This window comes from Embiotoca jacksoni, unplaced genomic scaffold, assembly GCF_022577435.1.
Source record: "Embiotoca jacksoni isolate LCO1_2020_lvr unplaced genomic scaffold, fEmbJac1.0.p SCAF_12, whole genome shotgun sequence".
Lineage (NCBI taxonomy): Eukaryota > Metazoa > Chordata > Actinopteri > Embiotocidae > Embiotoca > Embiotoca jacksoni.
Genome location: NW_027185252.1, coordinates 6,389,064 through 6,417,062, shown reverse-complemented (window position 1 = coordinate 6,417,062; position 27,999 = coordinate 6,389,064). Strand labels below are relative to the sequence as shown.

Sequence of the window (27,999 nt, the reverse complement as noted above, 5' to 3'; positions counted from 1 at the left end):
TTTTCACTCTTTTAATCAAAATGTTTCTGCTGGGTGGTGTGTCTTCGTAATTGCAGTGACCTGCTTCAAGGAAATGGAGCATATGTGGGAAAGAAGTACTCCAATTTTTATGATTAAATTCTTCCAAAAAAAAAGAAGTGTTTTAGCCCCCTCCACACTGCAGTTTCTGATCAGCTTTCAAGGCTAACCCTGCTTGCATGCTACACCTGATGGACAACAACTGCCAAAACTTTCTGGGTGGAATTCATGCTCTAGTATTTTTGTTCCAGGAACGCAAACATGTACATATAAAAAGACATAAATCAACTTTTTCCTATGAAATGTGTACAAAAGAAGAAAAGCATTCGCTATATTTCATTTCTGTCACAAACCTTCTCTGAATGTGGATTTCCCCCCTTGGATGCAGTAATCTTTTATGTTATTTAATAGACTTCCTCAACTGAAAAGTCAGTTTTGTTTTTGATATCATTCTAAAGTCATTTGTGGGCCACTCCTTTATTATTCTGCCCCGACAATGACTCTTTCCTTATTCACTGTGACAAGAGAATACCACAGAAGAAGTCGTGCCAGGACAAAATAATGTGGAGAGTTTGATAAAACAGCTGCTTTTCAAAATCTGGACATTAACACTTGATAATTGGACAGGCGGAGTCCAATTGCTCAGTTATTCATCTTAATGCCAATGGTGTATGGTAAACAACAGGCATGGTCATCTGGATGTTATGTGCCAGTGTTTTGGGGATTTTAACATCCCCACCTTAATCAAGGTTCTTACAATGGTGCTCAGTGTGTTGTGATACTGTAATGAGACTGAAGGTGCACTGGGCAGCTCTTTGTTGTAATACAGACGTGCGTGAGGCAAGGGGCTCCTGAAAAAGACCATTTAAATAATTTTTTTTTTTTTTTTTTAAAAAAGGTAGCTGTCCAATGAATAAAAGGTGCGCTGAAACATTTTGTCTTACAGCAGTCTTTTTTTTATCATATAAAAGTGAGAGCCCGCAATGATATTTATTAAACCTGAAAGTAGAAACAGGAGAAGTGATTGCGTGTGTATTTTAGTACGATTGAAAGGTACGTATAAATCAGATAGGCAAATCTGGAGAGACGGTTGCTCTTATTGTGGTGAGAAGGAGACGCAGGAAACCAAAGAATACGTTGAGAACATGGTTTTACACCCGTGGAAATATTTTAGAGATGTTAGAGGGAAAAATTATTCAGACATATCGTTTGTCCAGCGATGACATTTCTGAGTTATTGAATGAAGTGAATGATGACTGACAGCCAATAACAAAGAGGAGCCACGAAATACTAGCAATGTCAAAACTTCTGATGACTCAGCATTTTTCTGCCTGTGTCATTCCAGTGTGTCGCTGCTTGGATATCCCACCCAGTCCCGTTACTCAGGTGTGCTGCCACTGTGTCCCGCAGAATTCACAGGTAGCTTCATAAGATTCACGAGCACTCGCGAGGCACTGAATGAAACTAACTCACCTGCTCATCACAGAAAGATCTGGACCTGCTGATCGGTGTTTGTTAGAGGATCTCATCCACCATCCCTCCTGTAAATTGATGATGTTTTATTATTAAGCCTTTTTTTCCGCCTTTTTGTTTCCCTCGCAGTAGTGACTTTCTTACTAATAATCTCCTATATAGCGTTTTGTTCTTGTTATATTTATATTTCTTAATTTCAGTGGGATCAGATTTCCTTTTCCTTTTGTGGTTGTTCTGTGTTTTTCATACCTGGGATCACTTTAACACACGCAAACCCCTCATTTAAATGCAGCGATTTGCAACGGATTTCAATGACGCAATTACTCTTAGTAAATCACCTGCAAAACGGGTGAAAAAAAAAAGTGCAAACTTCTGGAAGGAACACGCAATTTAGTACCCTTTATTTGAGATCTTAGTAAATCAGGCCCAAAGTGTTTTGAAGTGAAAAGCGAGTGAATACATGCTGAGTCTAAAAAGAAAAGATGACGATACAGGAACAGTGGCCATAATGAATGACAAACAGGCACATTAGGTACATGGTGTTCATGCTTTGTTTTCTCAGAAAAAAAAACACCACCAAGTAGAGCTCTTTTATAAATCACTGTGATGGGCCTGTATTGACACCGTCACCCTACCCTTTGCAGAAATCCAGGGCTTTTTCATGTGGGTGAGTGTCAGAGGTCAGGAGACTGCTTCTCTGCACCAAAACTCTGCCTGATTAGGCACAAGTAAGCAAAAATAAGTGGGCTGACAAATAAAAAAAGAAATAAGAAAAGAGGGAGCAGGAGAGGTAACTGTGGGAGGTTAGCCGGGCCAAAGATGAACATGGATCTTATCCTAATTATTCCAGAACAGGGTGAGACTTGTCTTCTCAGAACACCATGGGAAAGAAGAGGTGTAAAAGAGAGTGGGAGTGAGAAAGTTAGGTTTTGACATAACGCTAATTCAAAACAGCGCTGACAGCCATGGAGGCTGCAGAGATAAGAGGAGTAGGAGGCGGTAGTGATGACACTTCTTCAACTACATCTCCTAACAATGTTGGGAGATATTATTAAGATATCTGTTTGTTTTTCAAATGTTTTGGAGCTGTTTGCTTAATCAGTCCTGTGTATACAACAATGTGCCTTGTTCAGGGCCACATGGAGGCTTTATAGAAATTACAAATTACAAGTAAACCACGCAATTAGAGCAAAGTCTGACTCGGTTGCAATAGTACAGACAGTAAATTAATCAAATGCACTGTAAATAAAGCATTTGTGTATGCTTGTTTGTAGTCCCTCGAGACCACTGTGGTTGCATCAAAGATACATAGATACTTTTTGTCTGAGCAGGGGTTTACGTCTTTGCTAGGGAGGAATCTAATTTGCCAGGATGCTCTTTGTAGCGGCCTCAAGTAATAGTTATGCTGCTTTATAGCTGGCACAAGCTTTTCAATACACCTGAGGAGCACTTTAATTTAATCTGTCTCATCAAGATCAATAAATGTGTCTGAACTGTGATTCTGTGGGACATAGTGCCCGTTAATAGGCCACAATGATTTTAGAGTGACCATTTTCTACAACCTCATATATGCAGTTTGGTGCTCTGCTATACTTGAAATCAGCTTTAATCAAGCCTGGGGGCCACAGCACTGCCAGAATGTACGAAAGAAAAAAAACGTTCTTATTTACATTAACGGAAGCCTAAAAGGGCATAATATGAAAACTCGTGTTTTGTGTAGTCGTTTTTTCATGCAGACCTTTTCATACAGTATGTAGTGGAATGCACAAGGAGGGCTGTGAAAAAAGAAAGACATGGGAGGTTGGGAGGAGAGGGGTTCCCAAAGCTGAGGAGAAGGCGGAGTCGTGAGAGAGAATAGGGGGTGCATGATCAAAGCCTATATTTTGAAATCACTTACTTCTCCATTAGTTTGATTAATGGGGCCAGCTTCACAGTCAGACAGAGGCAAGGGGCTTGAAAAATGATGCAATTACTGCTTTTTGAATGGAGGGCTGAACAGGCCTGTTTGAAAGAAGGATCTGGAGAAGATTCTACAGGGCATCCTGGACAGCAGACTCTCTGCTCTTCATCCATCTATCCCCCCACTGCCACACACCCTGAAGCCTCACAGCACTACTATAACCCTTCCCCTCCAAGGCGTCTCTCATCAGGTTTAGCTGCATGCTTCACTGGCCCTCTCTAAGCTGGGGAAGCATATTACAGTATAAATTGTGATTAATATGTATCAACAGCATCTTTCCATGTTTGTGTCACATTCTGTTTAACACTCAGATGATACTCCACTCCATTGCCTCAAAGCACTCTTTATTCATGTCATGTTTTTTTTTTTTGCAACATGTATTCCTGCACATTTATACTAATATTGTTTAAACAGTCATTCAGAAATATTAAAATAATGTTACGTGAATCTCTTAAGTGATCATAGCTTGGACAGAAAAGTCTTGAGTGCCACTTACAAAGATGTTTTAATGAAAAATTATGACAGTTATCTCCAACGGCTTTGAAATGTCCACCTTAATTGGGTGGACATAATTACGCATAATGCATACAACAAAGGACGCTGTTATATCATCCTCTTATACCATATCTAAAGTGTGTGGATCTCCATCATATTAAAACATAAGACAGTTTACTCTGTCTTAATATCAGGGGGATGTAAATTGTCAATTAAACAAGAAAGAAGAAACCTGATTTGTACAAATCTTCGTGAAGGAGACTGTTCGTTGAATAAAGATACTTAAAGTGGAGAAATGCTTTAAAGATTTACAAAAGCACTTAGACAGTCGTTTCATCTGAACATGATCCGAGATGAACTTCACAATAGATGTCATTGAAACACTTAAACACCCATTGCCTCATTCTAGCTGCTTTTATGAGCCATTGTCTGTGGAATGCAGTCTGTGGGAGACAAAGCAACAAATTGGTTTCTTTGTTCAACTTTACTAATGAGCACAAGTGACTACACCATCCAGAGAATGGGAGGAAGAGAACAAAATTAATTAACAGAAGCAAAGAAAACCTGTGACAGTGAGAGAGAGAAAGACGGGCATGCAGGGAAGAATTCCTACTTGTCAAAATCTTTGTAATCCACTGCATTTAAGCAGGTATGTGGCAACTCTTCTGGAAAGTAGAAAAGGCAGGAAAACCTTTACTTAAATGCCACCTAGTGCGTGTAGTTTTGGATAGTAACTTATTTTCAACCACTTTTTCTGTTGTAACTGTGATTACATTTTCTTCTCTATGGGGGAGTCCTGATTATGACAGCAATGAGACTGCAAATGTCTCTTTTCTGTCAAGTCTGGACAGTGTTTTGTTTTGGAAGTTGTTTTTTTTTATCTGCTTAAGGTAAAAATAGCTTTTTGTCAAAATGTGGCCTCATGTTATATCAGTGTGTGTGTGCCTGTATACTTGCTTTTGTGTGTGTGTGTCTGTGCTTTCAGGTAAAAATGTTCATCATGAGTTTTGAAACAGAGATACAGAAAGAAAAGAAGTAGAAACACTAGAGGAAAACCGTCAGGGATCACTCTTGGGAGAAAGTTGAGCAAAATTTTAGAAGAGCAAATGGATGGAAGCAAAAACCAAAAAGTGAATTTCTTTGCTCATTTATGTAGTATGTTTCTAACGTGGTACACATTTAATTTGACAGGAGACATGTCAGCATGACAATGTTTTAAATATTTCAGCTTTAAACTACATTTAAATTAATGATGAGATAATGGGGAAGTGTTGTCATAATGAATGAAGCAACATTCTTGGCAGAGTGAAATCCTAGTTTGAAATATGTCCCTCTGCTCCTTTAGACATTAGCATTTACAGTGATTCTCTTCTATGTGCTTTTTGGGTTGGAGTTTTTAGACTAAAATCAGTTAAGGATTTTACACAATGCTCCCAATGCACCGTAAATTCACTAATGCGATTGTAGAGGCACTCGCGGCCCTATGAAACTCCCACAGGCTTGTGGGAAACGCTCTTCTCACGACAGCAGATTTCTGCAGTGGGGTGCTGATGACCTGTTGCAGGAATAATAGCCCCGTTAAGTGATTGGGACAGCATCCGTAATACCCATGATTATAGATACTCAGGAAATCTATATTCCTTGGTGAAATGTTATACTTTGTCAATCACACCATCCAGAAATGAGTATAGCACACCATGCTATATTAATTTCGGGAAAGTTGCTTGTTTATTTGTGAATTCCTTCATAATGAAAATGAACCTGAAGCAACCAACAAATAACAAATAGCTGCAATATCAGGCTATTCTGGTAATTTCCGAAGAAACTGACCAATACATGAGGAGAATACTTATAAGTAAAGTAATTCAAGCTGCCGATGTATTTTTAGAAAATGTCAATGTTCACCAGAAAACCAATTTAGATTTTACAGATCACATGCCTCAGTGAATGCACCTGCATATCTTCCATACTGTAGTTATGCATAAAATGAAATACAATATATGAGCATATCTTTCATATATGGGTGTTAACACATAGCCTGGCTCCGCCATACTATTACATCAAGCTTCAGTTTTCATTACTGTGATTATTGTTTGGAAACGCGGCTCAGCCACTCTGAAGGGGCTAGTGTCGGTGGGTAAGTACGATGATGTTGAAGACGAGTGTTCTTAAAAAAAACATGTAGTTGCAGCAGTGTTAGAGTCTTGGCGCATACTGATTGGTTAAAGCTGCTCCAATCACTTCAAAATTACCCCAACGTTGACACCCAGTAGGACGCAATGACTGCAAACAATTCCCTAGAGTGTATCCAGACTCATATATGCACAAAGAGAATGTGGGTGTGGTAACACCAGACTAGTTAACACTTGGACCTGCACATGAGACATCACAAGAACATATGAATATGCATGTGCACATGCTGGACACCGACTCATAGACTCTTGGGTAAGAACAACATAGGGAGAAGGAAACAGTAAGCAAGTATAACAGGTTAGAAGAGGGGTAAAAGGACACCTGAACCGGCATTTATATTTATATTCTTCCCACTTGGCCTGTACTTTAATTGAACATTTTCTCTAGAGCTTTTGGACTGTGATAGGCTGTGTGCTGGGTACCAATACAGTTCTTGTTTTCCAAGTGGTTGGCTTTGCAATTACCCTTATAACTCGTACTGTATTTTGAGTCTGCCACTTGGGAATTGGGCAATAATCCTGAGCCCACAGCAACAATTTCACAGAGACAGAACTTTCCGATAAAATTGTAGGGTTTTGGTATAATTGCATCCCATATTATGCTGCAGGGAGACAAATATACAGAATGATACAGCTATTAACGCACAAAGACAAAGTAACTGTGTCTTGACTATTTCCGTTTTACAATAATATGAGCTACATAGGGCTTTAGCAAAAAAATTGAAATGGCTCAAATGATTCTACGACACTAAAAATAATTATCATGCATTAAGTATGAGTGCATTTAAGAAATTTAAAGCAGCAGTCCGATAAACTGTGATCCTACTGCAGGCTCACTCATGGAAAACAACGAGAAAAACAGGCTCTGCATGAGCACCTCGCTATTTAAAGAACTTCTGACACTTATGTATAACTCTAGGGGTCACCAGATAAATGAGATAGACTTCACTAGGTGCCTTTTATGAGATTAACTGCTCTCCCTCCAGAAGAAATAAAAATTACCCAAGAGGTTTACTGTTTCAATAATGCTAAGCATGACTCATGATCACAAACATTAATCAAAGTTTATCACCCTCTGTCAGGACAAGGATGTGTTTTGGGTCCTGCCACTGAAATACATAAACTGAGAAAAAGGCCTGATTTATACAGCTGACTGTTTCATATTTCCTTTCCTTTCAAAGTAAAAGCATAAAGAACAAGGTTAGAGCAATCACAGAGGCCAGAAAGCCATTGATGGCCGGGCCTTTATTGTTGTTTTCATCACTTACCTCATTATCATTATGATAATCACCTTTACCACTACCACTTTCACCATCAGTAGCACAATGCTGGAGTTATTTACCCTTTGAAGGCCCTTGCCCACATTTAAAAAAAGTCCCCTGACGTTTATTAATGTGAAGAAATAAGCCATCACTTCGAATACACCGCCGCTTTAATTCTCCATGCCTTACTTATGAAAAGGCAAATTATTTATGAAAAGCTCTTTAACTTCAGCAGATGATTCATACTTGTGCAAGTAATAACAATCCATCAAGTAAAGAGCTTGCCAACTGCCCTGGTTTCAGTTTTAATACTGGAGTTTGGATATACAACCATTTTTCTTCCTTTCTTCCATGAAATATGTACATGAAGATGTGGTTTTATTTAGGTTTTGTTGGAGTAAACTACTTTGTTACAAAGTGCTGCGGTGTTGGAGGTAAACTATTGTACGCACAGGCAAACTCATCCTGAATATTTAATGTTCACAGTTACTGAACGTTGCCGAGTTTCGCACGAGCTCCTCAGGAGGTTCCATTAATTGATCATGGAGCCATCTATTATTTACCTGTCAAGTTCTGGCATTTATTCGTCATGCAAAGCAATTACGTTTTCTCTGTGTGCACTACAGTTTCTCCATGCTCCATGATAATAACACTTGACTCATTATGTAGAAAAATCACAAAGGGTTGCTAAATTTAGTCACAGCCAGCTAAAGTGTTCTGACTAAAGCCAAAGATGGGAATAGAAATGATTTATTGGAGTGAACAAAAGCTACAAAAAGATACTTCCACTAAAACCTGTTTCCTAATATTGGTGTATATTATTGTCTGTCCTGTGATTATTTCCACATTAATAAATTACTGCAAGAGGTCTAATGATATGAATCTATACCATAATGTACCTGTCTATACAGCAAACAGAAAGATGACACAACAAATAAAGAGAGAATATTACAGAACAAAACAAGTTAGCAGAGAGGCTGAAGAAAAATGAACACAGAAAGAGAAATGGAGACACAGATAAAAGTATACAGTGCAATAAGAGGGCAGAGCAAAGGAGATGAGGTTATGGGAAAAAAGCAAGGGCAGAAAGATAAAGTGCCCATGTAGGGGGAAACATGAAACCATTAAGATGGGAAAAATACAAAGAGGAAAAGAGGGAATGTCCTGTAACAGGGACAGAGGGGGAGAGAGAGACAAAGAGAGAGAGAAGAGGAGAGAACAGAGGGCAGCAGAGGATGAGATGTAGGACAATGATAGATCGTTTTCTGGCAGGCTCAATTTGTCATGCTGTTATTGGGAGGAAAATGGAATAGAGGAGCGTCAGTGAGGGTCAGAGAGAGAGGACAGGGGTCCAGAGGTGGGACCATTAAGCCAGGGGAGAGCGACGCCTGTGGATGGTAAGCGAGATAAACTCCACACACCTATTCACCTCTGGCCTTCAACAGATGATCACTGAGTTTACAGGGCTCTGATCACTCCATCCCAGTAACCACTGTCCGACACTGGTTGATAAGTTGATGTCTAAACACATCTTTATCAGTATCAAAGAACACTCTCCGAGAAAATGATGATATGACCAAAGGTTTTGTTACAACCTGGGTATGTCAAGTTTAAATACATGGACTTTTATTACTATGACAGATACAGTTTGAGGCTAGAGGGACTAAAAGTCAGGATACTCTGCTGCACAGATTTTTACCATTATTTAATAAATTGTTTCTCCCCCAACTTTAAAGGAACTGTGTTACATCATTTCTCGAGTGCCCCCTTGAAAAGTGTGTTTTATGTTTTTTGCATCAATTAGCACTACTACATCCCACATTGCCATCTCAGCTTACAGTTGACAGTGGAGTTTAAAGATACCAACCCAACTGTAATTGAGCTTAAAGCAGGTTTCCCCTGTGTGCACTACAGTTCCCTTGTAGTAAAGGTTTAAGTTATTGTGGATAAAAATTAGGACATTTCGGTATTTGTGGGCCCTTTTGATTAATATAACACAATCATTGACTGTAGCTTTAACACAGGCAGTGAAATTTGACGCTTAATAAAGTTGCAATTATTGTTGCAATTATTTTAACATGTAATAAACTTAAAATTAATTATCTGTTACCTATGTTATTTGTGGTTAGGAAACATTTTCATTTTACAAACCCAATGTGAATAAATAAGAAGAAATATCAACCTCTTGATAGAGTCAGGGGATCACCAAACACATTACACTTCAACATGGATGTCCAAATAGAATTTGGGGGCAAGCCATCCAAGGTTTGGTGAAATATTGTATTTAGTCTGCACTAAAGTGGCGGATAGTGCTGGGTATCGAACTTCCGATACTGTTATAGCACCGACCAAATGGTTTTGGCAAAATACCTTTTTATTCAGCACCAAATTTCGATACCTTATATAAATTCTGCATTGTTTACACACTAGTGAATCTCATCAGCGTCAAATCATTTACCATGTGTTGCCCCTACTTTGGTGGCCCGCCCACATAGATAAAAATTACTTGGTTTTCAACTTCTGTAAGTAAATCTTACATTACAACACCTTAATTTAGTCTTTTTAAATATATTTTTGACCATACAAATGTCTGAGTTGCATGTGCTGCCATAACTAGAGATTTCTCTGTGTGCAGGTGTCAAGCTAGCATCTTCCGATAGCATGAGAGGCATTGAGTATTGGTAAATTGTAATGTCTATAGCGATAATTTGCATGTGAGGCTTTAAGGGGACATCTGTTAATTTTAGTTACAAAAAACAACACTCTCCCCCTCTAAACTGCATTGAAACTATGTGTACCGTAATATGAAATGTCATTTTCTTTCTAATTTTCTGAATGTAATAATATTGATATTTAAAAAAAGTATTGTTTAGGAACTGCTATCTAAGTCAAGGTATTGGTTTAGACATTTTTTGAATAATATCCAGCCCCAGTGGAGGACTGACTGGCCAACACTGGCTGCCCTAGAGTCCAGGTACTATGACTGTAAACATCAAGAGTCATGATCAAACATGATTACATTCCCAGACTGCAATGATTGTCTGTTTACACAGTAGATATATTCCTAATACTGAATAGGCTCTTATAATTTGTCCTCTATTTAAAACTTTACCAGCACTTCACCTGCTAAGTACAAGGCATCCCTAATGTGTTGCTTTGTTTGTCGCCTTTAAAATGATGCCACTCAATCCACCGTGGCCTTCATTTGTATTCTGGGTCAGTTTAATTCAATCTTCTGGTTGGCTGTAAGTGTGTTTTTCTATCATGTTGATAAAAAAAAAAAAAAAAAAAAAAAAAAATAGGCTGCGCAGTACTTTTGGAGCTTTTTAATTATACCTGGCCTCACTCATTAGCACTAAGGGAGGGGGTGTAGACAGAACTGGCAGTGATAAATCTGGGGAGGGAATCAGGGGTGACGCAGTGAAGGTGTGCACGTGTTTGGGCATCCTTCTGTGTGTGCACAAATGCAAAGGATGTTGTTTGTGCCAGCACTACGCTTCCCTGCACCAACACCATGCTCTCTGTGTCGGGTTAATGAGTCATGCTGGGATCCACACTTCCAGGTCATGGCCAACTTTATTCCATCTGAGAGAGAGGGGGAAGTCCAGGTGCCAAGACACAAGTGAATATTTTGTTATAAATGTGAGAAAATCGACTTATTGAGAATCGACTGAAGATCAATATTTTTAATATATCAAATTGTAACATGTGTCATCTGTGAAACTAAGAAATGCTGTCAAAAACTGGAACAACAATAGAAATTGGGTACAAACTGGAAAAAGGCAAAAGAAAAAGAATTGGGTGCAGAAAATCAAGACAGTCTAGACATCAGGGATATAAGCTTTTACTTCTGAAAGGTGCTGGAGGTGGAAAATTGTTTTAGACCTTCTCCACAGTTCGATAACAACTTGATCTGGATTAAAACATTGCAGGTAAAACTTGAGTAAATTACTTTTTTTCTCCAATCCTTCAAGTTTTGTAAGCCTGCAGTCTGTTATTTAACATTTAAAAAAAAAAAAAAAAAAAAAAAAAAAATCCCCTCAATGTAACATTAAAGTAGATGAAATCTCCAAAATCAAATTTTTCTTCCATACTGTTTCAACCTGTGACAGGCACTTTGACAAAACAATTGTGAAGGACATAAAAATGTTACTAAAAGAGAGCTTACTGTCAAGAGGCACCTACAGTATATGGTTTTGCTGTCAGAGAGCTGTGGGTAAAGTGTGAGAGACTTGCATGCATGCATCTCTGTGTGTCTCTGTTGTGCCCCACTAGCTGTCATGTCAACAGCACCAAATTTCCCGAGCAAGAAAAGCCATCATAGCCATCTTTTTTCCAAAGCACCCCATCATAGCATATCAACTGGGGCCGCGTTTAAATCGACGTCCACAAGCGTTTGTGACAATAAGACGGAAGAGTCCTTGGCATCAAAACACAATTCATAGCAAGGGCAAATGTGTTTATTGCGTCTCAAACTCGAGTGTCACCGGGGTGCATTTTTAATCAGCAATTCATGGTGTCAAATCTTGACAAGTGAATTTGTTTCCAACACTGTAACCTCATCTGCCATGCAGTCCACCAGGGCGCCCACGTTGTAGAAGCCCGTCTGTGATTCTGTTGTCATTCAGACAACAGGCACCAAAGTCGTTTTTTTAACTGTTAGTTGTGATTTTTTTTTTTTTAGTCACAGAATGACATTTAAAACGAGCGAGATGACAAAACAGAGAAAGTATTTATTGAAAACAAAGAAAATTATTTTAACTGTCAAGCTGTATTTGTTGGACTCTGCCAGAGTTATTCTGGCTAAAGGCAACCAAATAAAAAGTCAGTTTTATGCTACATTTCTGCTCAATACACAAGACCTTGAGACAGTGCACAAATAGCTCCAGCATATTTGCTCAGTGATGGCATTTAAATTGCCTCCTACCCTTTAAAATAAATATTTTGATGTTGGTCTCCGTGGTCATTGATGGCACAGATTGAAGAAAAAGCAAAATACTCAAGAGCATCAGTTACGATTTAAAAGGAGGCAGGAAGGAAATGCAGTAATCCACAACCACCAGTGTAGCAGATGAAGGTCACATGCGGAATGACTTCAATGCTTTGGCAGTTCACACCGAGCCCAGCTGACATGATAAGGGGCATGTTTGCTTTGGACACTACAAGGTGGAAAACCCAATATACAGAATAAAGAACCGTGACAGACTGTGGATATCTGGGTTTCACTTTGGGTTCTGTCACAAAGCTGAATAATGATCATATTTACTTTTAAAGACAGTTGTGTATAAAATAGAATATCATCAATGCTCCACAGTTTTTTCACCATTTTTCATTTGTAACATAAATATAACTGAAAATTAGCAGGGCAATATGCACCAGGGGAATCTTCTGTACATTATTTTAAACTGCAGACAACCAATATCCACTGAATTAAAATATGATGATTAAAAGATTCTCTGTGCAACATAACAGTATTTTAAAATGCCATCAGCATATAGTTCATGCAGGGGATACGTTTTCATTCAAGATTAGATAGTAATAAGGTACAACGTAGTCTTTGCTGACTTCCTTCCAGCTCTCATAGCAGCAGATACGCATGATACACCCGTGAACAAGTTTTCATCTTTTCCGTGTTAGATGTGCAACGAGGGTATGATTTCATAGGCTAGATTTAAATGTTTACAGCTGCCAAAGTATATTACTTAATTGACTCTCAGCACAATGGCCATCTATTTCTGCTAGTTTAAAATCTCCCATCTTCAATAGGTACTGTTTGTCACAAACCACACAGTCACTCAGCACACGTCTTTTGTCTTTCTCCACTGCCATCTCTTCCATTAGATTTCACCCATTATTGTTTCATACAGAGGTGCTTTATTATGTTGGAGGAGCCCCTCTAGCTCCCCATCTCTTTCTCATCGTTGACCTTTCCTCCCTACATCCATCTCCTTCTGTCCTTTATTTCTCTCTTTATTCTACCTCTCCTGTTTGTGCTCTCTCTCTCTCTCTCTGTTCCTATCTTCCCCTTTTAAGCCTCCTGGCACCCTGCACAGCATCGCTCCCTCTCTCTCACGTTACCTGGCAGCGGGCAGCGGTGCTTGTCAATCTTGTAGCTTGGTGTAGCTGCTGCACAGGAGGCACACCTCACCCTGCGTCTCTGCCCCATCCATCAACTGCCCTGCAGAGCTGGCATACCAGCTGACGCCACCCACTTGGAAACGCTGGATTTCTCACTTTCTGATAATCAGTTCCTCCAGGATTTTGGGGGCTTTTTTTTGTGATTGTTGCAATCAAAAATGCCTGATTTTACAGAAGCTTTTCTCAAAAAGTGCGATGCCTTTTGAGAAAGTTTACTTGTTGTTTTTTTCTTCAGTGGTACAATTTCTGGAATTGCCAAAAATTGCATGTCGAGGGAAGACATTTTGAATTATTTTTATCACCAAATAAATCAATAATCATGTAATGCATTCGTATGATGATATGCATACTGCACATTACAGAAATAGCCTAAACAACTTCAGTTCAATTGCTTTTATTCCCTGAACTTATACAACATTTTATTTAACACATGATTTAGGGAAGCGCGATAATTGGTAGAATAATTCTCATTATACCAAATTTCCCATAAACCCATCAGTTTTGGTTTTGGCGTTTTTTTTCCAATCATCAAGCATGTGGTTTGTTTTAATGATGAGAAGAGGTTGAAGGTCCTTGCTAACTATGACAAAATTGCAAAGCCCCTGTAAAAGTTGTGGGGATTAGATAAACTTGCATTACTTATTGTGATCACAAGATTTCCTGGAGTGATGGAAAAATACTACACTAAATTTATAGTTGTATAATTGAGTATATTTATCTTACAATCAGAGTTCGCATTCAGAACAGTTATTTCAGTTTCTTGAAGCATTTTAAACAGCGGTGATGAAAATAAATAATTATCTCTCAAAGACAGAGCTCAGAGAGCCAAAAACCTAATTTGAGTGTCTTCACGATATATAGCTTGGAGCTGCTCCGTTGACATTAATTGGTAAGTGACTTTGGTAACTCATAAAATGTGTCGAGTTTTTGTACCTAAATGCGCATCATTTTAAATAAGTGATTTAGCAAATGCTTCTCGAATACAACCCAAGGACATCAAAATGAGACAGTTGAAAGCTTAAAATTCCACGTAATGGCCCTCTAAAAGGCTCGCGTGACTCAAGTGAAATTCCCCTATCATGAAGGTAACAGAGAGTAGCTGGGTGTCAAGAACGAGGCGGCACTGAATCTGACAGAAGACGCTACATCCTCTCATGGCTGAAGTAAACAAGAGATGAGATGGCAACTGTCTCGATGAGAGAAAACAAGAGCCCCGAATTTTAGCATGAAGCCACAGACACTGTCAATGACATATGCAGCTTGTTCAAAGTATGAGAAATGACTCCGGCCTGAGAGTAGACAGGGCGAGTGACAACTGACTCATGATGGAATATGTTATGCTGGGAAATAGAGCATCGTCAGAATAAAGTAGATTTGAGTAGAATATGATTTAGGATGACCTTCCTCATGTAGTGGATTAAAACAACTTTAAATTAAAGTTAGGAATATTAGGTAATGGTTAAAATAGTCCTTTGACAAACTGCCGTCCGACAAAAGTGCCTTTTCTTCATCTGACCAATATATATTCAGACAATTTTTCCTCACCTCCATCTGACCTTGACGAAAAAAAAGTAGGCATGAACAGATGAGAAAGTAGGCCCTCAAGCATAGCCATGTAAACAACCCAACGCCCTCCAAAACAGGATGAAAACAAGACTGAAATACAGTGAGAGGCCATTTCATTTGTAGTCATATAGTTTTTTATATTTTGTGTCTCTTGCTGGTTGTTTGCATTTCTCTACTTTTTTTTTTAATTCTCTTTATAGTCGTCTTGCATGCCAATGTAGTTGTTTTGGGTCTCGTTGCAGTCCTGTTTCCACTCTTCATGGTAATTTTGGATCTCTTTGTAGTCCTCTTGGGTCCCTTTGGAATTCTTTGTGACCATTTCACATCTCTGTTGTCATTTCGCGTTTCTCTGTCATCCTTTCTAATCTCTTTGTAATCGTTTTCCATCTCTATGTAGTCATCTCATGTCTCTGTATTCCTGTTGCATCTCTCTGGGGTCATTTTACAGCTCCTTGCGGTCATCTAAAGTCATTATTTATCTCGTGGCTTCTCTTTGTAGTTGCCATGGGTTTATTGGTAGTCTTTTCACAACTCTTTGTGGTCGTTTTTGCTTCTCTTGTCTTTGTAGTTTCCATTGGTTTGTTTTTATCTCCTTTCATATCTCTCTGTAGTCCTTTTGCATCTCTGTTGTAGTCATTGTGCGTCTTCTTGTTGCTTTACACCTCTTTGTGGTAGTTTTATTGTGACCTTATAGGTCTTCTAAGTAATGCCACTATGTACTATACGTAAGCACTGAAAATGAATAAAAGTAAAGCAGGAGAGAGGAAGGGAAAATAATAGAGCACAACAAACTCTGAATCCCACAGATGACAACTTTAGAGAGCAGCATTAATCAGAGCAGGTCGCTAAGGTAAAGAGCACCACTACTCTGTTACAACTGATTAACACCACACAGTTTCACAGACAATACTTAAACCCTACCGTAATGCATTTTGTCACACCTTACACAAATCTTTGAGACAACTAATCAAATTAATTCCAGTTGGTTATGAAGATTTTTTTTTTTTTACCATTTACAATATTGCCGTCTGCGATATGTTTTTGATCCAGAAGTTTATGAGTACTCAATTCTCCAAGGTATCATCATCATTCTCCATTTATACATTAGGCATTTTTACATTTTCTGCCCCAGCATCTCTAGTGAGGAGTGGGTACACTCTGCGACTACAGCTACCAAGTTATTAATGAAGCTTTGATGAATTTACAAATCTCCTCCACTTCTAATATATTAACATATTCAGAGGAGCATGTGGGGGCTGTGCTGAACGTGAAGCTGTGCTTATTTCTTAGTCCCCAAGATGCCTCATGTTAATTGTATGAGGGATGATAAGGAATATGATTAAATGCAAACTTATGAGAAGAAAAGATGTCTGCGGCAGACTGTGTACATGTACACACACAAAAAAAAATCTCAATTCATTGGAGCAGAGGAAGATCAAAGGAGAGTGCCATTAATGAGACTTGAAAGCCTCTGTGTATTCAAAACCTGTGCACTGATTTATTTGTGTGTATTGTAAGTACTTCACTTTTAGAATTATAGTGGAACATTGACAAGAAGCTAATTGGAATGCAGGTCAGTGTCTGAAGACTTGTTTTTACAGTATTTGCTTACAATCGATAGAACAATAAAATTAGTAAGAGCAGAAGATTAGGGATATGCAACCCAACCTGACCCTTTCCAACACCTGTTTTAAAGACCCTCCAGTGAAAATCACGTTTTTAACCTTGTTAGCATGTCCATGTGGTGGTTCTTATATAGTAGAAGACACATCATGAATAAAGTAAGCAGCAAATGCCTTGGCTGAGCATTTTTGTTTTGGAACTGCATTGACAGTCTGACAGTCACATACTCAAGGAACCAATCTGGTCAAATTGTGGGGTGGCGCTTTCAATGTCTTCAAGCTACAGGAGAGTGGGTCCAATTTTTTTTTTTTTTTTTTTTTTTGATGAACATAGATTCGTTTTTAGAGGTTCAAACAATGCCAGGAGAGGAATTTAAGTTTTCAAGACAATAAAGTTATGGTAAGGATTATAGTACAAGCAGAAATAAAAAAGACAAAATAAGGATATACATTTTCTTATGTAAAGCAATTCAATATATAATCATGCCTTTTTTAGTTCCTTTCATCAGTACTCTAGCACTGTCTCCATCGTTACCAAAAAAGATGAATACATATACTTTTTGTGTCATGTAGAAATGCCTTAATTGCAGCACTTAAGTCTAATATTTCTGGCAGGTGACATTACAGGAAATATGAAAAGTTTTTTTTTATCAAGACAAAATAACCCCCCTCAGCATCCTGGAAACAAGCAGATTGAAATTAAAATAAAGCATAAAACATCGATATATTTGTTCTGATTCACAGTCTCTGAATTTACATCTCTCATTGCCTTGATAGAAAGATGCACATTTTTGTTTTGTTCAATCTTCACTAATTAGGCTGGATAAGTGGCCTTAAGATATGTTATAAATTTCGTCTTTCTTCCATGGCAATAAAGGAAATGTAAAAATGTTTTTTTTATCCATTGAAAATGATGGGCTTGATAAACAAAAATTCTTTCTTAAGGAGTAACTTATGAGCAAGAGTTATACGATGCTAAATCTAAGCAAAAATGTGCTGGGTGCTAGAGCTAATGAGGTTTTTAAAAGAATCATGGGCAATCTGTTGTCTGTGCGCAGAGGACTTTAGGCAGTCCATGCAAAGGAGTTAAATATAATGATTTAGTTTGACTTCACTTGCATCTGTCCAATTACTGTTGAACATTTAAACTTGGGAACTACGTAATAAAAAGACTGTATCTTCCACTCAAAATGCTCTATATTGATGCAAAACTACTCAAATTGAAGAGACCTGGTAATTCAATGTAGAATCCTTTGTTATATTTTTAATTGAATGTGTTCATGCTCGGAGTCTGAAGGACAAAAATTGCTTAATTGTCCAAATACTTCTGATCTGTACTGTAAATGGGCTTCTGATAGACATTAATTTATCTATCGCAACCTTTTAGTTCGCAAGGATGCATGAATAAAAAGAGATACAGACACATGGCAAAGACCACACAGCACAACCAAGGACTTTGTTAACGTTAAACAGGGGGTGTAACTGGCATATTTTCTTTTACCTACCATCCTATTTTAATGGCCATTTATCTACGGCCCTATTTCAAATTTTTCATTTGACTCGGAACATCTTCAGTGTTTTATCAGTGTTTCTCTGTCCTTGCCAGATATGCAAAAGATTAAGTATCAGATCGTAACGTGTTTCCTGTCTAACCACTCAGCTTACTTTTATGTTGCCATATTTTTCACTGTCTCCAACATGGCCAATGCTACGCTACCCTATTCTTTAATCACACCAAAGCACTATAGCACATCATTATTCGACAGGGTTTAACCAAGTGGTTATCATGAGAAAAAAGTATCGCAAATGATTAAAGGAAACTTTCCACTTTTGGCAGCCCTAAGAGAAACTTGTTTGTTATTTTAAGGCAGCAATTCATCTTTTCTGAACTGTTTTGAGGGAAGGGCAGCTAATTAACTAATGCACTTTGAACCTTGAAGGTGAGACAAAAGAGGAAGAGATGTTTAAAGAATGGAGAGTTAGATGCATTAACTTCTGTACAGCCCCCTGATCCTAACTGCTATAATTAGCTGAAATGATGTAGCAGAAATTATGTAGAAGGGGCAAATGGATGAGAAGTCTGCAACAGCTTCCAAATTAGGAGAGCAGCTCATACAATATGAGCAACGAAAGATGCAAATCCTCTGGGGCTGTACACAGTTTATTCCGACTGTTTTTTGAACTTCGCCTGGGGTTATATGCAATGCTTTGATGTGTACAGTAAAAAAACATCCTGTATTGGCACGGAATTGAGGAGTGAATGGATGTTTTAGAAATACGATTTCTGCTGTCCAAAGATATGTTTGTAATATTTCATGCGAAGGTGAAAATGTATCTCTTTCTGAACTTTGCCCTTTTTTGGGGTTTCTTCTCAACTTAAAACTGGTGCAGACAGGCCAGTGAGTCATTTTTTTTAAAATCAGTTTTAAAGGGAAGAGTCTCGAGTGTGCCCCGAGTGTTAGATTAAGCAATATTACACAAGAGGGTGTGCTTTAACGTGATTATTGGCAGGACAGTGATGCGGTCAGGACCGAGGCGCTTGCGATTATACAACAAGTTACCATGTCAATAAAATAAAATCAAAATGTATTCATATTATGGGGCAATTCCCTCTTTAAGTATAAAACATTTTGTTAGTGTGATCTCCATTTCCATGGCAATACGTGACTAACAACTGGGAAACAAACAATCAGTCGCATCAGTAGAAGCGAATGTAATGTATGCAATGTTTACCACTCCAAGAAGTAGTCCGAACCTTAGTAACGATGTCGCAACAGAGACGAGATCTAGTCCGTTTTATTGCTTTCCAGAGATTGTTTCTCAAACTGAATAAATACAGCATATAGAAACAGTAAACAGCTTATCTCGCTCAATCTTGTCATAACTAAGATATCCACTGAAAAAAGATATTGATACATTCATGTATTTTTTACGATTTTAGCACCATGTCGTGTTAAAACCAAACCGTTCAAGCTAGCGGCCACTATCATTTTAAGTGCCCGGCTATCTGTGGTGTTACGGTATAGGTGCTCGGAGCGATAAAAAAGGACCAAAAGATTGCACCAAATGGGTCACATTTAAACGACCTATAACAAGTAAAACAACATTATACTGCATATTATATGAAATTCAATTCCAATTATATATTCCCATTGAGAAGGCGGAGTGATATTTCAAGTAATGAGCAGGGTGTGCTTTATGGTGATTTGGGCACGTTCCAAATGTACAGTTGACCAATCAGATCGCTGGGTTGGAACTACTTGTATAATATCCATTGAAACCGAGGTCATCTATCTCCATGGCTATTTTTTTTTTATGTTTTACATTTACTACAGTTGAAACTCTTGAATGTTTGATCAACTGTCAGATTAGGGGTGGCAGGCTATAAGTTTCAGTTCATGGATCTTTAATATGCTTGTTTTGTGTCTTGCTCTTTGACACTGTTCGTGTTGCTGATCACTTAATGAAAAAAAAAAGTCTTCGCTGTATAGCCTACCTGGTGGATAAACACCTGTGCGCCTCGAGGGCTCATCAGCAACACGGCCCTCCGTAAGGTGTCCCGGTACCGGTTGAGCTCCTCAGTGCGCATCGTGCTGAAGAGGTCGGTGAAGACTCGACTGATGTTGCGGTCAACCCTCTGTAAGGAAACGTCCAGACCCAGCCGAGACGCCTGGTCCATAAAGGTTTGCAAACCCCGGATATCTGATGGAAGAGAAAAGATGGCATGAGGATGTGACAAAGGCAGAGACACAAACAGACAGAGACAGGGAAAGAATAACGCCTCAAACAGGTGCTGTCTCATATTGTGCTTTATTCCTGGAGCATTTAATCAGAATTGTGAATAAACAACCTGAGCTTTTTGACACCTGCACATACACTCAAAATTTTCAGGCTTCGTTCCAAGGGCTTCAAGGCGGGTTTTGTTCTTTGCTCCTGATCTAAAGCGTGACAAAACCCAACAAGCACTCCTGTCTTTCTGTTTCCTGGGGTTTACAGGATATGAAACTGCAGGCAGGTGTTGCTGTCCCCAGAGATCTTTGTGCATGTGTCTGTGCTCACTATACAGGGAACCACTTAAAAAAGCCTGCACTGCACACACAAATCGAAGATGATGTGCAGCAGAGGGCTCACAATAAGCACACCAATCCTAGCAGTCACAGGGGGAGCAGCCACCTGGGGTGCGTGTCAAGTTATGCTGCATTGTTAAAAAGAGAGTTTAGGCAAAATCACTAGGGCCAGACCTCTCTTTGTATCCACAGTGGATGTATGTGTGTGTGTGTGTGTGTGTGGGGGGGGGGGGGGGTAGGTTTTCCCTCACTGCATCTCTGAAGGTTTGATGAGTCATAGAGTGCCCTACTGTTTTAGTATTGAGAATAGACAATATACAGTCATAGAAAGGCAAACCGGCTCATAGACAATATATGGCTGCACAAATTCACGACTCACATCCACACACAGAGAGACACACATTGTAGGGATATGGTGCTTAGTTGAGGTAATATAGCAAAAGAAACTGCACATATTTTTTTGCTGCTCAGGGCCAAACTCTAAATTAGTACAATATGAAAGCCCTGCCCTGGTCTAAGCAGAAAGGCAACATATTTGTACATCATCCCCATTTCTCTCTCCTCCTCGGGGCGAACTGAAGTAGCATTATGACTAAATACCATATGAAACAAATCATAAGAATTAGATGCGATGTTTGATTTTGTTTGTGCGGTTGTTGTATTGCAATACATTTTTTGGGTAACATAAATACTCACATCTGCTGCTGGATTCTCTTCAGAATAAAAATGTTCAAAGGGCAGAACAAAACGTGAAATTAAATCATTCATCATTTTGAAGCGTCTCCAGACTCTTACTGCAGCATTCTTTGAAAACCCCCTTCCTTTGCAAACACACACGCATACTGCTTTCTTCTGTCTCTGAATTGAAATGGTTACCCTTGGTGCTATAGTTTGAATACAATGGGTAAAAGCTCAACCTCTGAGAAATCCCTCCTTTTGTTAAAGCACAAACACAATTTGCAAGCTAATCATGGTTTCTTCTCTCGTGTCCCACGACTGGATTCTTACAATTAGAGGAATTCTGGCTACAATACTTTCTATATACAATATTCTCTGCAGTATTATATACACTAACTCTGCATACTTTGTCTGTACTCTGTCAATCAGATAGAGATGTCCACGATTATTATTTTCCTGCTGATATCAAGAAATCACAATGATCACAGTCTTACTTCTGTAACGTAAAACCAGTTGTTTGTGATCATTTTCCCTTTAAGAATTCTGAAAACGATACTGTGCCATCTGACAGAAACCTGTATCTCGATTTTCCATATGACTGATCCTCCATCTTTATGCGACGGGTCTATTTTTGCTGAACCGCATGCATCTCCGAAGCGTGAAATTTACTTTTGAATGTTTGTAAGTATGCCTTCCATTTGATACTGACCTTGTCTTAACACACATGAAGCAAAACCAGTTGTTTGTGTTTATAATTAGAGTACGAGAGAATTAAACCGAGAGAAGGAGGGAGGGAGATGGTCGATTTCTGACTTCTGTTCAGTCTTCGACACATTCTGTAAATGCACATACTGTGCTGAGCCAAACTCACCATATGGTTGTTATTATTTGTTTACTAACTAAGAAGTAGATTGAGAAGTAGTGTGAAATCCCTTTTGTAAAATTAATTCAGACACTTGTCCCGTCCTAGACTGTCGTTCATTGTGAGCCATCCCTGTTACATGAAACCTGAAGGATATAAATGAATAAACACACAAATGAACAGTTAATGTGTATGGGTTATCCAAGAAGATTTATCAACTCTGTTTAATGATGTGACATCTCAGATATTGACAACATGATTAACAATGTGATGTCTTCATATGAATGCAAGTTTTACAACCTGTATGAATGAGATTGCCCTATACAGATTTTTAATATAACAACAACCAACCTAATGAAAGGCTTATCAATTCTTTGAACGATGCACTATAGATTGAATCAATATGACAAAAAATCTTGACAACTGATCAACAGTTCTTCGTAGTAACATGAGCTGTTTGGTGAAAATTTGTATGGAATGAAATGTACTGTAACGAAACAAACAAGGGTTTTTAATCCCATGAAGAGCCAAGGGAAAGCTACCATGCGATAACCACTCCAGGACCCCGATAGAAACATCGGACTTCAAAGTCAGCGATCCAAACCCAAAGCAGGCTTTTTCACGGGGCGACCGTGTCAGCCCTGGACAGGGCTGCAGAAAAGAGGATTAACGTGGAATTAAAGGTCTGATTTCTGGACATGTTTACCCAAGCGTCATTTCTGAACACAAATCTGGTTCTGAAAGTTTTAGATATTAAAACTTACCCTTGCTGTGGGCCCACTGTATCAGCCTCAACTTTCTCACTCTGAAAACTGGAAACTTGCAACTCTTGATTTCAGTCTGTCCCTTTCCTTTTTTGCTTAACAGCATGTCCCCATTTCAGAGAGAACAGGAAAGATAGATTTAGAGAGACCTAGAAATGCCCCTTGAAGATACTCCAAAATCCTTTTCAGCTCTATCTTACTCAAGTTGAAACTAAAGTGGGACTCCCTTTTGAATGGGAGCAGTGCAGAAATGAGCATATCATGATCAAAGGGCTCAGAGGTTTTTACTGAGCTGTCAAGCTGTATTGCAATCCAAGTACGAAAGCCTGACAAATGGGTACACTATTAGCCTGTGTTTACTCAAAATTGAGATGAGTTTGTTAAAGCAATCACTATTATTCCTGCAACAATAACATCAGTTAATGATATGCAAAATATATATATTTTTTTAATTTGCAATGTATCAGGCGCCACAAGAGCAATTAACACAACACAGACAGAAAGCATAAAGAAATTATAGCTTCTGTTTCAATTCACCGTCTTTTTACTGACTGCAGATCCTCTATGTCAACACAGTATCGAACAGTGAGTTTGATTTTACTATATTCATTTTCTGAATAAAGGGACAACAAAATATTTCTTACAGCACGTTATGAGAACCATGCATCTCATGATTTCTGCTTAAGCATCTGTCAAATAGAAGACGGACATTTGTAATATCCTCTTATATGCAGGCTAATATGAAGTTTCGACTCATTCTTTTCTGCGTTTGCCAATTCTCAGGAAACAATGCACTGATTTTTTTTAAATAAAAGACATCGGTTTGGGCCAATTTTCAGTTTGGTTGTATGGCTACATTCAAACATTGTGTTTTTCACTGCAAGAAGACAGCGATGGGAAAATAATTAACAACAAATGAGGACCTCTTAGAAATAAAGTAACCTTAGAAAATTCTTCCCATAACAAAAGTAATGAGAAAAATGGGGGGACCAACAAATTAATTTTGAATTAAAAAAAAGTACCAGCTTAATCACTAAGGATCTGTGCTGCAAGTTGCGCTGATAAAATCCAGTTTTTCAGTCATATTTCTGTATTACTGATTTTTTTCATTACCAATTTTTACTATCTAAAATAAGCACATTTTTTTGCTTAAAAACAAACAAACAATTAGCTCTATCAAAAAGAGACAGGACATACTCTGGCATGCTTGCATACAAAATACATATACAGAAATAAAAAATGTTTTTAGGTCATTCTTGGGATCGTAGCACAGGTTTCTGTTTTGGGGCATGTATGTGTGGATGTGCTAACATACCTTGTCACTCTTTATCTATCTGTATGCATTTATTACTGTATGTGTTATGGACTGTGACTTGAAGATCAACAAACCCAACACCTTGCAGAATACAACAGGAAGTGAAGAAAAACGTATTATGTTTTTGCACCATTCCAGACACCATGAACAATACGTTAACATCGCCTGCTTGGCCTTTAACCTTGCTACTACAACCGACTTTTCTGAACACTCCTTTCACACCGAAAGGCGTGTCCAGACAGGTCGGTTATGGTAGCAAGGTTAATTGGTTCATCCCTAGATGCTGGGCAGAGTTCAAATTCATAACAGGCTCAAGAACAGGCAGTTTGTGTCTATGCCTTTAAGGCGCATTGATGATCTTCTCCACTGATTGGTTGACTATTTTTAAGAGATGCATTATCTGGCCAACCACAGGTTTTCTTTGGTTTTGTAGCTTGCTACAACATAATGAACACTCACTTAGCAGTGTGTTGTTCTGAGGGCGGACATATGACATGAGTGTGAGTTTGTGATGTCACAAACTTACGGAAGTCCAAATGACATAGTTGCTAAACATGGGCTGGGTGCATTTCTCTGTTGAATAAGCGTTTTGACACTTTCACAGTATTTAAATGGGACCTAAACCTGCTTTGTAATAAACAAAATTTAAAAAAAAAGGTAAGAGAATCTGAACCTTTACAATACAGGACCTTTAAATTAAATCCATCACTACTGAGCTTCAAAATCTTGTTGATGCTTTTATGCAATGTTTGGGTTATATTTGTGTTGGCCTTTCATTTGGTTGTTTTAGACTAGCTGCTTACTGATATACTTTTAATGACTGTGAATATTTGCATCACTTTCTGTTTTGCTGGTCAAAAACTATAAAAAAAAACTGAAGGGAAGCACAGTCAACAAAATGTTTCCAATATAGGCAGTATGGTGTGACTATGTAGAGCAGGCTGAGATGGAGTTACAGTCCTGGACTGAATCATTATTTCAGTCTGGGCCTTGTGAATGGTCTGAAAGATACAGAACAGTGATTGCATTTTTGGCTTACGACATCACCATGTGAGACGTAGTCCAAGACGGAAATAAAATTAATTGCCCCACTTAAATTTGGCTGACATGCTTTTTGATAATGATTCAATACTGTGTGCTCAGAAGGGAGGCAGACCAGAATGCAACAATTGGAATGATAAAAATGTTATAATAAAAACTGGCATTAATGTAGAGTCAATAAACAGAAAAATCATTCCTGCACAAAACTGTAGGGTGACAACAGTGCAAACTATGTTTTTTTTTTTACACTTTAATAAAAAGGTTATGTGGCTCCCATATGGTTGTGCAGGATTTATTTGTTCGGTTCCCAATGTGTTTGTGGAACATAACAAATATCTCTATATTTCCTTCTTATTGAATTTTCCAAAAATAAGGGTTAATACATCTATCTAAACATCTATCAAGAGTAAAACTATTCCCTGCTATCTATATAACTACATACTAAATTACATAGCTCAAAAATATTCCCCATATTTTTACAGTTTCTCTTCTTTTACACACCTTTCCTCCTCTTTTTTACTTTCTCTTTTATCTTCTCTTTCTCTTTGTTCATATGGAAAGCCAATTAATATAAGGTTGCATGTACGTTCACTGCCTCGGAAATTACCTGACATGTTAGTTGGCAGTGTTAAAGACCTTATGGCCTAAATGTAGCATTAATTAAGATGAAATAAAGTAACATCATAAGAAGTTTATGAAAGAGTATGTCATTATACAGAAGCATATTCACTACTGTTTCTCTAATATGCCACCAGCCCTAATCATTTACAGTATGCATTGCAGACTTGATACAAACTCTGCAGGAGATATCCTTTGTGTTTGTCTGTGTTCAGACCCGGCCTGTGTTATAAATGCATGTTTTACATTAGGAATCACCTCCTACGTGGGACCAAAAGCAGCTTAATCAATCTCACACCTAATACCAGCCTAATTCTCTCCTCCTCTAACAGAGAGACACTCACCACTGGGAGGACAAGGACAGATGTAGCTGCTCCAGTCATTACTAAGTGCAGGTTAACGCAGACCGACCTGCCAAGGAGCCTACTGATGTTCCAGAAAATCGACCCCTTTTTTTAGAAATCCTATAATCGTGCCTCTGTCACCTTTTATGTTCTCCTTGTTATGATAAAATGACAAAGCAATTTTATAGAAGCTTTTGTTTGCATATTGTCGACCCACCCTCATCCACCTCCTCAGAATAAATAACTGGCTTCCTTTTAGATACACAGAGTTGTGAGTACTTTGTTAAGCACACCTGAAACAGAATTTAAAAAGCCATAAACATTACACATTTCAAGCCATGCTGGAAGCCCTGTGAGGCTGTACTGAGGTACAGCAATGCAAATGTCCATGATGATGCAAATATGCAGATGTTAAGCATTTTGTTTACTATGTTAACCATTGTAGTTTAGTGAAACCAGTGCCTTTTGACAGCCAACACTTTGGTTTGGATTTATCATCTAGACAGGCAGGGTATGTTAGATTTAAATCAAACCTTGGCATGACTGACTTATTGAATCTGCAGCCTTTCTGTTGAACAGTGTCCATTTTAATGGACGATGTTTCTTTATAAAATAAAAATTAAAAAAAAATAAAAAAAAAGGACAGAGGAGGGAAAGAACAACAAAAAGGAAAAAGCTGAAAGGGTCTGTTGGTTAGCAATGGTTTGTTATAGTATTATCATATCATTTTGTTCTCTCCTATTCTCCAGAAGGCACAAAAGGCAGAAACACATAATGATGCTTTGCAGTCGTAATACAATGTCCCCCTGCCTCTTATGGAGCTATAGTAGCATTGGAATGAGGTTATCTCTGTTCCTCGTGACAGAAATTATGGAACATGCTCTCTCACAACAGAGAATCAAATTATGTGGTGAAAATGTACGATTACAAATGGAACCAGAAGAGGTGAAGCTTTAGAAGTTGTTTACATAATGTGCTTTTTATGCAACTGATGCATTGTTGGAGACGAGAATGTATCGGCTCCCCTGACACACTTCATTACACCGAGCTACTCTTTGCCACTGAGGTCAGGGAAGACAGTTGTTTAAGCTGCGATAAAACACATATCTCGGTCCATACACCCCGACTGCTGAGTCGGTTGTTACTGTCATTTTTCAATAGCAAAGGATTCAAGAAACAATATAGATTATAATTGTGATTTCCAGGTTAGTGCAACATACCTACTGAGGTTTTGGATATCTCTTTGTGCATAATTGCTACAGTGTGATGCCTGGAGCAACATCTGAGTGTGTGCTTTTTCTCATTTTCTCCATCATCATCTTATGCAGACTAATGCACCATCAGCAAACTGATGACATAGCATCCCAGCAACACGCAGCCTTATCACACCACATCCAGACATCCATCACACAAAGTTCACACCCCCTTTAAATATAACGATGGCCTCAGTATAGTAATCCTCCTTCTAATTAATTTTAAAATTAAATATCTTATCAACATGTTCTTTCAGACAGTTTTGGTCAAAAGGCTTAAATATCAGATAAAAAATAGAACAAAATTATATTTTTTAAATCTCTGAAACGA

General features: G+C 38.3%; 1 protein-coding gene across 3 annotated transcripts in view; it reads right to left on the bottom strand.

Annotated features, from left to right (window-relative positions):
• The window catches only part of grid1a (glutamate receptor, ionotropic, delta 1a), a 220,829-nt gene that overhangs the window by 56,887 nt on the left and 135,943 nt on the right, over positions 1-27,999 (bottom strand). For all 3 annotated transcript variants that reach the window (XM_069144450.1, XM_069144448.1, XM_069144451.1), the window contains exon 4: positions 20,223-20,428. In XM_069144450.1, the coding sequence (XP_069000551.1) occupies positions 20,223-20,428 (206 nt within the window). The remainder of the gene's footprint in view (positions 1-20,222; positions 20,429-27,999) is intronic.